The sequence below is a fragment of the Anguilla rostrata genome, chromosome 10 (genome assembly GCF_018555375.3).
Source record: "Anguilla rostrata isolate EN2019 chromosome 10, ASM1855537v3, whole genome shotgun sequence".
Lineage (NCBI taxonomy): Eukaryota > Metazoa > Chordata > Actinopteri > Anguilliformes > Anguillidae > Anguilla > Anguilla rostrata.
In genome coordinates, this window is record NC_057942.1 from 16,670,823 (window position 1) to 16,683,425 (window position 12,603).

The window sequence follows — 12,603 nt, forward strand, 5'->3', positions numbered from 1 at the left end:
ACATTGGTGGTGGGTGAGGTGAGTTCCCCTTCACTGTAAAGCACTTTGAGCATTCAGGAAAGTGCTATATAAATGCAAGGATATATAAGTAGTAACTTGTTCAGGTCTATAGCCTGAATCGGGAGTTATCTCAAAGGATGCACTTTGTTGGTTATTGTGTTTGGGTGGGCGGGGCAGAGGGGCTGACCATTTTGGGGCTGAAGTGGCCGTGGGACAGCTCCCCCACGAAGGTGAGTCCACTGGGAGACGACTTCCTCAGCAGATTCTTCTTCACCCCCTCCATGGACTTCAGGTAGTCCTCCAGTAGCCTGAAGAGCGCGCACGCACACACACACACACACACACACAATACCAACTGTTTTTGGATTTCAGCTCCCATTAAACAGTGACTGGAATGCTTTCACGGGACAATCTTTTCACATTTACACAGAATAATTCGCATACATTCCCTCACCAGTGGGTGCGTTAACGCAGAAAAAAAAGTAAAAACGCAGGGAAGAAAGACCCTGTGGACTATAAACGCCGATATTCCAAGGTCTTTAAAAAAAAAAATTACAACAGGCAATGACTCAGACATGAGCCACAACAAAATAATTACTCCCATTTCTTTGAGCCAATTTCGGTGTCAGACAATTGTGTTGTTTATTGATCATATTTACACAGTAGGACTGTGCACAGACTATTTTGCTAAAAAAGGGCACCTTACACCTTTTTTTAAGAAAAAAATAAAAATAAAATAACTGCCTCAGCCACAAGGGCACTTTTGCAATCTCAGGGCCGGACGTCTGTCTTTAGTTGCCTATCGGTGCACGTGCCTGTTACACAGCCGTTGGTAGCACTGCAACAGCCAAAGAGAAAGCGCTTAATATGAAATGTTGAAAATGAGATGTCACACTAGCTAGCTTGCTCAACGTGAGTAAATTAAAACAGAATTTGATCCTAGGGTTTTTTCATTTTATTCATCTGCGTGACAAAAGCTTTTGATCAGAATGCCGGAACATTATTTTCATCTTCTTTCATCCCGATGCTTCAGTCTACTTCTGCTACAAATGTCCGAACAAAATTATGAAAGACATTTATTGTGTTATTGTCAGTTGGCATACTATGGCAAAAAAAAGTTCATTTTAATCAGAATGCAAGTGAATTAGTATAAAATGCCGATTTTTAAATCTCACTGTGTACCAAATGAGGGTCTGTGGGATGTGGGCACATGCATAAGAAATGAATGAATGCTACAGACTACAGTTCAATGAGCTACATTATTCATTCAAGCAGAGTTGCCTTTTATATACTGTGCACAGTAATTAGAAAGTATAGAGATGCTGAAAGCGATAATAGTTTGAAACTGTTTGAATAGGCCGCACATAACTTGGTCATTAAATGTAGGATTTAATAGGCTCATTCTAAGGAGAGATCTGCATTAAAATGCTCCATGCTAGTTTTATGATAAATTTGAAGTGCAATCTTGCAATTCCTTCATGGGTTTCCAAATCTACTTGAGGTCAACTAGCATTTATACAAATCCAATAATGCATTGCTTATCCTGTCCCCCTCTCTGGGAATTGTAGTGAATTACATTTAGATATGGCCTTTTCCTTGCACTCCAAGATTGTTGCAGTTTGTCAAGAGGAATTTGAATAACCATACATTTCAGCAGTGTCCTAATCTTGAGCTCACATGCGGAAGGGGCAGGATATATATATTTTTATATGCACACTTAATAGCATATTCATTTTAAATTTATGGTAACACTCAAATCTAAATGTGGTATGTGCTTGTTTACAGTGTTGAAGTGCTGCCCCCTGGTGGAAAACAGGGGGCAAACAGAAGCACAAATCAGTGCTTGACTGTTGGCATTACTGCACAGGTGTAGACTCCAGTCTCGGATGACTGCAGTGTGCTGTTTTTTGGTGCGTTACAACACTTTCTTGATTAAGAGAAAGTCACTGACTGCCTAAAGAGTCCAAACACCTTGTTTCCAAGGCCTTAATTGGCCACAAACTGAAAGGAAACTGCAAATACCAGCAGACACTGCAGCCCTTTGACTTGAGTTCCACACCCCTGCTATTCTGGCTCCGGCGTTCTCCAGCGAGGCTTTGCTTCGCTGAACTGTGTTTGCTCGCTAGCTGCAAGCCGTTTCGCCACCAGGATCCTGAAGAGGGCGGTGGTGTCATGTCGTAGCGCATGAATAATTCAGCCTCTCTGCCTTTAGGGTAACGGCGGATGGAGATAAACCCGCCGCTGCCTGATGGGATGATTAATTTTTCAGTGCAAAGCTCGGTGTCCTCCCACTGTGGGACCCACGCAGTCTAATCTCTCTCCTAGCGAATGATCAAAAAGCTTACGCCCTCCTTACACGACCCTCGCATTTCCCCCGTATCAGTCCAGGCACCCGATATCTTATCTACATGGTATTGCCGCTGTTCACAAGGACAGTACACCCCTGCAGTGAAATTTTTAAAAAATGGTTGTAAACTGTCATTATCCTTTAACGACGCGTTTAGGTTACTGATGTCAGCAACCGGTAGCCTTGCCCCTCAGCAAAATCAGAGTGATGCAAAAAGAAATAAAAATAAAAATTGTTCAAGTACTCAAAGCACAATACAAGCATGCTGGCTTGCCACAAGCCAAGGGAACAGAATTGAAACGGACTGAATACCACATATTAAAGTGGCATACATCATGGTATAATCATTTAGATCTAATTACGCAGATTCTTTTTTTTTTTGCTGTTGGGACATTTGGCTGACTGACAGCATGTGATAAGGCAAATGCCATACTGTTCACTCATACAACTGTGTATTAACTGTGTATGAACTGCACGTCAGCACTGCCCCACCTAGGACCCACCCTGCAACCTTCTGGTAAATAGCCGTACCATTCAACGCCTACGAATAGGTTGGTGAAGAGTTAAAGTCCCTTCAGTAAGCCGCACATCGCATAACTGCGTATGAAGTTTTATAGCGCAGTACACGGCATATCTGGTCCTGTTCCAATGACACCGACTTCACTCGCGCTTCGCAGCCGCGAAGAGATCAAATCAAAGATGGAGGATGAAGAAGCGCGACTCACTCGGTCTCCCTCTTCCCGCCCTGGACCCACTGCTTCAGCAGGTACTCGTAGTAGCTGTCGGCGCGCGCCCCCAGCGTGTACACGCCCAGGTGGGTGAACTGCCCGCTGTTGGTGTTGATGAACATGGGCACCAGGCCCTCGTGCTTCCCGTCCAGCTTGTGCACCAGCCTCATCACTTCGTCCACGGCGTCCTGGGGGGGAGAGGGGGGGTCATGGTGAGTTTACAGAGGGGATGGACAGGGCACACTATGGGAGTGTCCCTCCTCAGGTAGGGAGCCACAGGCCCTAATGGTTGGCTGGCCACCAGTTTAGACCTAGAGTTTTCATAAAAGCAGTAATCAACATAGTTTATAGAAAAATAAGTGCTGAGGAACAAGAAAGTCCAGAACATTCCGTGACTCTCATCATTGGTATCAGGTGTGCTTGAGGTGAAATGCATAATACCTGGATACTGCAACACTTTGGGAAGCACTGCTCTAAGAGTACCAGAGTGGTGAGGCTGATGAGTGTCTGAGGGGGAGGATACAGGACCCTGATTGGTGGGCGTCTCCGCGGGGCTCACCCTATAGCGCGGGTCCTGAGTGAGCCGGCTCAGCTCGCGGAACTCCAGCTGGATGCTGGTCACTTCCGCCACGGTGCTGTCCGACGTCCAGCGGGGCGAGTGCGCCGTGCCCTTCCCGATGTTCACGTCCGAGTACGGGATTTTGGAGGGGGTGTTGAAGGCGGGCATCAGCCTGGACCCTATGTCTCTCTGCGGGGAGTGGTAGACGCGACACAACGAAGAAAGGCTTACCAAAACAACGGCTTCAAAAAAAGACAACTCTCACCACATGGCAGGCGCAAACAAATGATCCAGCTCCGTGAGGATTAACTGTTATTCTAATGAGAAGGGGAGGTGGGACACGTGAACACCACCCTGCTGCTATAGAAACGCAGAACATCACCCTGGGGCTGCGGGCACCCGGTTGGGCGGAGCTAGAGCAGCAGCAACCCAAGTAACCCCCGGCGGACTTCACACCACCATACCCCTGAAGGGATAAGGCCAACTGAGTTCTACTGTTGTCATAGTCAGCTAATGACTAGAGCTGGCCGATATACCGCAAATGAAAATGATCTACTGCTGTAATGGTCATCGCCATCACATGGTGAGCTGCCGTTCTTTTCATCTTTCTTTCTTTCATTATACCTCACGCGGTAGTAAACATCCAAACCTCAGAGGCCTCGTTAAACGTTTCCTTGAAAAAACACCGGGTGTCGATAAGAAATATTGGCAGGTAGGTCGTACAGCTTTCATGTGATCATGTGATGTGTTTTTGTCAATCACTTCCAACTTGCAAGGCCTTGCTGCTGAATGGGTGTCTTATAAACACCAAATAGATAACAGTGGATAAGTTTTTTTGCCGGGAAGCATTTCAGGTGGAAAATTTGGATGTACCGCATCAGGTATAATTACAGAAAAAGATTACAAAAAGGCAATACACCACATTGTGCTAACGACCGGTACTGCATTCAAAAATTACAACTGTGGTATATCGCCTAGCCTTACTACTGACGTATAACATACACGTTCCAAACCGGAAATGTCTTAGTGACAGGGGCCCAGTTACAGGCTAAGAAGTCGAGAGGAAAGGGCGGGGCCGGGCCCTCTGACTCACAGCCTTGTCCAGGAACAGGGCGTCGCCGGTCAGGTGGTAGGTGCTCAGGAGGCCGCCCAGGATGCGGATGGTGCTCTCAAACAGGTTCACGTCTACGTTCTTGGAGAAGGACAGCTCCGTGGCCACCCAGGCCTTGGCCTCCTCGAACTCTGCCCGAAGAGAAGGTTTACGGTTGCTACGGTTTCAACGTTGCTACGGTTTCTGAGCCTGCGCTGTCGGAACGCCGTTACGGGGGGAGGATGACTAAGGGAAGCCGGGTTTCCGGTACCTTCTTTCAGGCCCAGGATCCACATGGTGTCGAGGGCGTCGATGAGGGTCAGGCCCAGGTTAAACCACTCCCCGAAAGACTTGGTGATGGGCTTCAGCTCGTCGTGACCCCAGGCAAAATCCTTGTAGCCCTTCCAGGCGTGTCTGAAAGCCTCTTTTACTGCCTCCTGCCTCTTCACTGGGTCAGTAACTAATTACAGACACGCGTGCGTGCACACACACACACACACACACACACACACATAAACGCACGCACGCACACACACACACACACACACACACACACACACACAAACGCACGCACGCACACACACACACACAAACACACAGAGGAAAATGAGCATCATTGCCCTACAGCTTTACTAAGCTGTTCAGGAAGTAAAACTAGCACATGGCTGCAGGCTAAAAAACAATTGCCTGAGGCCCTACACTAATTACTGTACTGTTAATTAATGCTAGAATAAAGCATTAAGAATGCAACGCCGGCTCTGCGGTTTATGTGAGCAGCCGGCCGTCCATATGGGTCCAGTCACAGTCGGGCTGAAGCTGATGGATGTGCGAGTTACGGCCCGGGCCACGGGAGAGTGGGAGAGGACAGGCGCTGGTGAAGGGGAAGTGTGCAGTACCCACCGGGCTTCTGCGGGGTGACCCCAGGGGGTTCCCCAGGCGCCGCGTCCCGCTCCTTCCCCTGCAACGACGGCTGTGGGTCGGTGGTCTGATCTGCCTCGATGATGGCCCCTCTCCAGCTGAACACACACACACACGTGTAGACAGGGATGGCTGACTTTCATTTAATTCTGACCTCAAGATTTTTCGCCTGATCGTCATGCATTCATGCACATTTAACGGTCTTTTAGGTTTTTACCCGTTTCCAGATGAGCTTATGAACGAACCTCTGCATTGTGCACCTCGACACTCAGAAAGGAGGTAGCCCTATACTATAAACACAAGCCCTACCTGACCAGCGGCTTCTCTCCTCCGCCCTGCTCCCCGCTCTTCACCGCCGGCTTCTCCTCCTCCACCTGCGAGTCTGACGCGTTCCCTCTCTTCTGCATGCGGCTCTGCAGGCCAGGGGGTCCGCGCTTGGGGAACGGTCTCCTCTGCTCCGCGCCGGAGAGACGGGGGAGGGGAGAGAGGGGTGGAGTCACAGGTGGAGACGGGGAGAGAGCTTCCTCGCGGTGTTACTTAGCTGTTTTCTGCGGTTTGGTGCACCCTGGTGCTCTTAATGGGTGTCAATTCGTTTTACTTCATCGTTATTTAACCAGGCGGGCCTACCAAGAGCAACTCATTTACAAGCTACAGCGGACAGGCCGTGCATGTTTGTGCAGTTTTAACGGTGTAACCAATCTAATTTGGGGGAATGATTAGACAGTCAGTTGTAAAGAGCCTGTTTTTATAGGGCATTTTGTCCAGGACTCTGGGGTTTCCCCTACTCTTTTTGGCATCTCTGTGTTTGATATAAGGAGGAGTGAATCCCTATGGAAGCCCAGTGCACCTCTTCCAGCAGCAACTCAGTTTTCCCAAGAGGTCTCCCCTCCAACCGGCCAAGCATAACGTTGCTTAGATTCAGGGACATTGCATGTACAATACAGCTGTTTGCATGAGCTATAATGCACTAGCATATCAAAAAATATCTTAATAAATTTCTTTTTTCAATATTAATAAATCAATGTACAAAGATGTACAGTACAGTTATAATTTTAAATGGCATAGAAGTATTGTAATAATACCACAATGTCAGTACAATGTACGATTCATTAATGGCAGGATCTTAAAGGAGGTACCTTAAGCGTCAAAAATGTCTCAAAAAGTGTGACTCTAATCTCAAACATGCATCAAATATGCTTCCTGAATAGGAAGGGCCTTTAAGAAGATGCCAGGAAATATTGAGACATGAAGGAAATTTTTTGTCCAAATTTAGGAAAGTCCCTTCAGCAGAAGTGTGACATCACAGGTGAGCTACAGGTGTGCGGCAAGTCTATGATGTAAGCGTGACGAGCGCGCGACAGCTATAGGACGGGTGTGCGACAGCACTGCACTGACCACTGGAGCAGCCTCAGGCAGGACGGGCACGTTCTGTTTGGGGGGCTCGGCGATGACCCCTGGGACCGCTCCTGGGACGTCGGGCTTCAGGTCGCGCCCCTTCCCTGGGTCCTCCTTCACCGCCATGTCGGACAGGCCTGTGGACACACGGTCACGTGACCAAACTGACCTTAGACCTTTAGGTAGCTGAACCCTGGAAATGTCCCCTCGCCCCCCACTGCCCTGCAAGCCCCCGGCGGGATGTCCGTACCTCTCCAGCGTCCGGCCAGGCCGGGGTACGCCGCAAACAAACACACCACCGTGAGCGGCAGCGCCACCAGGACCAGAGTCCTCTGCAACCTGGACAGCTGCTTCCATTTCTGCACAGCGAGACGGAAAAGAGAGAGGATGGCAGTGGGCAGCAGTGTTCACGGCAGCAGAGTAGTATAATGGGTAAGGAGTTGGTCTTGTAACTTAAAGGTCGCGGGTTCGATTCCCAGGTTGGACACTGCTGTTTTACCCTTGAGCAAGGTACTCAAGCTGCATTGCTTCAGTATATATCCAGCTGTATGAATGGATACAGTGTAAAAAGTTGTGTTAGTCGCTTTGGATAAGAGCATCTGCTAAATGCCAGTAATATATTATATTATAATATATTATATTATATTATATTATATTATATTATATTATATTATATTATAATATAGATGACTGGCCATTAGAGCAGTGCAGAGAGCAGAAAGGATGTTCCATCTCTGTACAGCTGGAGAGGGAGGAGAAAAGATATTAAAGGATGAAATAGACAGTCAGCAGCCAAGCATACTGCCAAGGACAGATCTAGCAATTACTTGTGCAGGGGAAAAGAGAAAGCAAGAGAAAGGGCGCACATTCACACACCCAGTGTTATCTGCTAGTCGAGGTGCTAGCTCCTAATTAACCGAGGTGCTAGCTCCACAAAGGAGACCCTGTCAGTGACTGTTCACATTGACATCAATACTGAAAACAGGCACATTTTAAACATGCTCTGGTATAAATTTCTCAACCAGAAAAAGATATTCAGAATTTAATTCAGATTCTGATCAAGATGTACAATATTCAGCTGTCAAATAAAGGCACGTAAGGCCATGCAAACGTGACAAGCACTTGTCATGCAAATATTTCAGTTAGGCCTATTGTAAATACGTTTGTTTAAATTCTCTGTTCATTTGCATAAATTTAATTCACAAGTGTACACATAATACTAGGATTTTTTTTTTTAAACCGAGGACAATTATTTTGTGGGTACCTGACCAGCATAGCAAATTGGTTCAAATGGCTAACTGACTATAGCATCAGCTAGCCTCACGCTCAAGCTCAAGTTCACGTCTTCCGTTTTGCCGTTTTCAGAACACTGGAGTAAGGTCATACAGATTCAGCCGGCATATAAATGACTGTACAAAATCCACAAGACTTAAGTGGTATCATTATGATTAATTATTTAATAATGGAAAAACTGTTGATATACAGAGGTCCATAACAGAGCCTATAATTATGCGCACAAATTACACACGCACATTCATGTATATCATGACCCCCAGCAGGGCTACCAGCGTATTCGCTTGTGTGCTTTGTGCAGACTACAGCTTGTGAGCCATCTGTTCCCCAGGTTTACCAAGTCCTCGGGGAGACAGCCTGCTCCACACCAGTGTAATCACTCCGGGGGCCTGACTCTGCACCGCCCTCTATATCGTCAGCACTGACATAGGCGTCCTCCTCGCTGCCCGTCTGTACTTAATAATGCATGAACAGTAATAGGACGAGAACCACAGTGCAAACAGTGGTGCTCTCTAAATCAGTGCCCACACGGGAGAGCTCCCTGTTTGTCTGGCTCTTCCAGAGAGCCGCAGCTTAAACAGTGGGCTGCGACAGGCCAGGAGATCAAGGTCCTCAAATATGCATTATGTTGAACTACCCTTTCACACACACTGCAGGTGCAATCCTCTTTTCTCTCCATTTAAATCACTCAAGCACCGGCACCCCTGCATCACCAAGTCTTTCTCAATGACAGTGAAACCAGGCTGCTGCAGCATCATCAGCTTTAAAAAAATACAAAAATTTTAATCTCACCCCCCCTCCCCCCACCCCCACCCAAAACGAAAAAAACTGAAGATGCTGTATCAGATATTTGAATGCAAATCCTGTTTAAAAACAGAACTGCATTGAAATTTTAAATATTTCCTCAGTGGCTGCTCCAATCATAGATATGTGCATGAATTGTGTGCATGGTCTGTTTTGAATTGGCGAGTCGATGTAGGCCTATTAAAGAATAAGAATTGCAGGTTCACTTAGGATGTTGTAGGTTCAATTCTCACGTAAACTCCACGGATTCTGTAAATATCTAGTAAAACAAAATCATTGTTACTTTATATATAGAAAACCCATTCATTTGGAAAAAAACTCAATTTTATTTGTTTAGCACTTTTTACAAAGAACTGTCATAAAGATGCTTTACAGAGTAGCAAGGCAAGAGGCAGAGCAAAAAGAGCAAACAGAGCCAACACCAGGCCTGAACCTCCAAATAGCAGGTGCATAAGGTAAAAAACTCCCAGTGGGAAGAAAACCCTTAAACGGTGGTGAGAAAAAACTCCCTAAAGGGAAGAAATCTCGAGAGGAACCCAGCTACAGAGGAGGAGCAAATCCTCCACTGGCCAACCTGATGTAAAATAGCAGTAGAAACGAATGTAGCAGAAATGATACAAGGGATCTATCACAGCAAATAAAATGGATTAAGCAGGTTACAGTTGAGGGGATTAAAAAAAAGAGAACTCACCCTCCAGCAGGACTGCCTGCGCCACTGCTTCCCGTTATTGTAGGTACGGGGGTCCCGCTCAGACAGGGTTAAAGACACAAAATCCTTTCTTGTGGGGGGGTACATTTCTCCGGCTGGCCTGCCAGGGAGGTCATAGACACAGTGCTGTGTGTGTAAGGGGGGGGGGGGGGGGGGTGCAGTACAGGGAGAAACAAGAAAGAGAGCAAATGGTCATGTCTTATGGGTTACAAGTTACACAGATTAAAACTTCATCAACAGGAAGCTGCGTGTCACTTGTTTTCGTGGCTGTAGGGGAAAAGATAAGGAGAGTCACTGTCAACATTTCACTGACTATCCGTGAGAAGCGGCCAGGATAGAGAAGCGCCTAGCGACGAACATTCTCACTGCGTTTACCTTAGCCTACATATAAAACCAAGCTCATCTTACACCCCACTGTCTCACGTTGATTACATAAATAGTATGGCAAATAGTTTCCTTCCATAAACGTTCGTAAAGATAAAAGCATAGAGAACCTCTCGACATAAAAATTACATTTCCACATCACGGAACTGGCTGTCGCTTCCATGCCGCTGGCATACAGGATACAGTTAAGTCTCATACTTGCCAATTGCTTGAGTTAATGCTATTTTCATTGAACATTTTAAAATTATATTAAGACATGTTTCAAAAGATCAAAGTACATTCAATTAGCCTATCTCCCTTTCGACTGCACCCGTGATTCTATAATAGACTTATTTCCGGGCTTTAGGGACTGGTTGGGTATTATTTCAAAACGACTTCCAACATATAGATAATAGCGTTCGGGTGTGTATACACCAGCGTCAATGCAAGGTCGCTGAGCGTTCAATTCATGCATTCTTAGCGTTATATCAGCATTATCTCAAATGTAGCTATCTACCAACTAGGTAGCTAAACTGGTTACATTATGTGCAATCCATGTTAAATTGTGTCAGTCGACTGCTGACAAAACAGCAAGCTGAAGCAAACGCACAGGCAATTAGCATTAGTTAGATACATAAAGCAACAAGTGATGTCACTCCGTAATTTAGCACGATCCAGTAAACAAGAAAGTGGGAGGCCAAGTAGCTGAAATAGCACCGAAAAAAGCAAGCCTTAGGTAGCCCCAAGCGCTAAGTAACAGGGTACGGGAGAAGACAGCTAAACAAACCTTAAAGAAAATGTAGCAAAACCTATCGGGGAAAAGGCGAACAAAACAATGCCATTTAAAACAATGTTTTGTCACAAGTCAAACTCATCCAGCCTGACTATTTCCCTGCCTAAACGTTACAACCAACAACTGGGAAGCAATGTGTCAGTGCGCGACATCCTGGCTTGGCTGTCGAGTGAGTCAGAATTAAAAAGGCAAAGCTCTACACTGTCAGTTTGTACCTAAATAAACAAACACAAGACACCTGGTTAGCCATCACACCAATGCATGTAATTTGGGTAACATTAAGCAGGAATACCATGTACTAGGCAGCCGAAATTTGCCCACTTCGTTTCGGCGATGTAGCCTAATCTATCCTGACCTATGAAGTTAAGGGATTTCAGGTCTTCTTCGATCTGGCCAGAGCTGGACTGGCTCAACACAATGTTTGACTGCACACCGAGGCATCACACGAGGCCTACATATGGATAACCAGAGAAACAGCTCTTTCCAGGTTAAATATTTATTCCAAAATCACATGTCACCGATAGCCTGTCACAATCTGTAACGAAAAAAATCTGGAAGAAACTCAGCCAGCTAGCTATTCAAATTCAAAGCTAACGTTATCTAGACTAGCTATGATAACTGGAAGCGAACAATACGAGTTATTCGTTCTAGCTACCGTAAACTTAAACGATTCTTCAGTATTAACGTTGGCTACTGAGGATAGTTTTCAAAACGTTAAATATAGTTCGTTATTAGCTAGCTAACGTTGGTTTGCCGGAATAGCACTGTCTGATCAGATCTTTGATGTAACCGTAAGCTAACCCGCTAGTTTGAGGTTAACTAGCGGACTAACGTTAAGACCGACCGAACGCTAACTGTTATCATAAGCAACAATGTCGCTAGCCATAGCTCGCTACATCTCACTTTCCTCCACGTCTGATAACATTAGCTACTACAACCAGCTAGTAACCCAGAGCTTACCTTGGATTACAGTCACTCGAAATAAAAAAACAACCAAGTTGTGTGCTGTATTTAAAGCACGTTAAGGTATCTTTTTTCAGGACTCCTCTCTTCTGCCTACCACACTATCACTTGTGGAGGAACTGGAACTCAGCTGTTTACGTGACAGTCAAGAGGCGCGAGTTCTTGCTGTGCCAATGAATGCGCAGTCAGTGAAGGTGCGCGGAGCATCTTAGTAGTTCTGTCTTAGAGCCTGTATAGATGAAGAAAAATGTGAGTTTTTTCTGTAATGTTTGTTGTTTTTTTCATTCGAGATATGTGAAACGGAAGCAATGTTAAATGTTTTCTTGGCGTGCCTGCATAGCAGGTGTTTAAATGACCTGCTCTTTAACGATGTATAGAAACGTTAGCTGACATTATTGCATTGGGGGGTTTCTCTCTCTCATCGGTTCAAGATGCACGTGTACGATGCTTAACAATAATGAATACACTTTGTGCAAACTAAGACAAATGTACCCTTGCCAAGAAGAAAAAGACGGTGCGATTTCTGTTTATTGAGCAATGATTTTCTTTCCCCGAATTTAATTGTAAAACTTTAATTTTGTTCAAATGATTATATACATTTTAATATTGTATCGTTACCTACCGAACGACTGGCTCCCTGA

The 12,603-nt window shown here is 45.7% G+C and overlaps 1 protein-coding gene across 3 annotated transcripts in view; it reads right to left on the minus strand.

The window, feature by feature from the left end:
• Positions 1-12,134, minus strand: part of man1b1b (mannosidase, alpha, class 1B, member 1b) — an 18,407-nt gene extending 6,273 nt beyond the window's left edge. Inside the window, exons 1-11 of one of the 3 annotated variants that reach the window (XM_064354476.1) lie at positions 11,960-12,134; positions 9,826-9,969; positions 7,288-7,396; positions 7,038-7,201; positions 5,952-6,094; positions 5,625-5,740; positions 4,996-5,184; positions 4,728-4,876; positions 3,635-3,823; positions 3,073-3,263; positions 188-308 (exon numbers count right to left, since the gene is read on the minus strand). In XM_064354476.1, the coding sequence (XP_064210546.1) occupies positions 188-308; positions 3,073-3,263; positions 3,635-3,823; positions 4,728-4,876; positions 4,996-5,184; positions 5,625-5,740; positions 5,952-6,094; positions 7,038-7,201; positions 7,288-7,396; positions 9,826-9,930 (1,476 nt within the window). In that variant the 5' untranslated portion in view covers positions 9,931-9,969; positions 11,960-12,134. Of the gene's footprint in view, positions 1-187; positions 309-3,072; positions 3,264-3,634; positions 3,824-4,727; positions 4,877-4,995; positions 5,185-5,624; positions 5,741-5,951; positions 6,095-7,037; positions 7,202-7,287; positions 7,397-9,825; positions 9,970-11,291; positions 11,917-11,959 lie in introns of those variants that run through there. The other 2 variants (XM_064354474.1, XM_064354475.1) reach the window with 2 other exon arrangements.
• Positions 12,135-12,603: the final 469 nt, after the last annotated feature.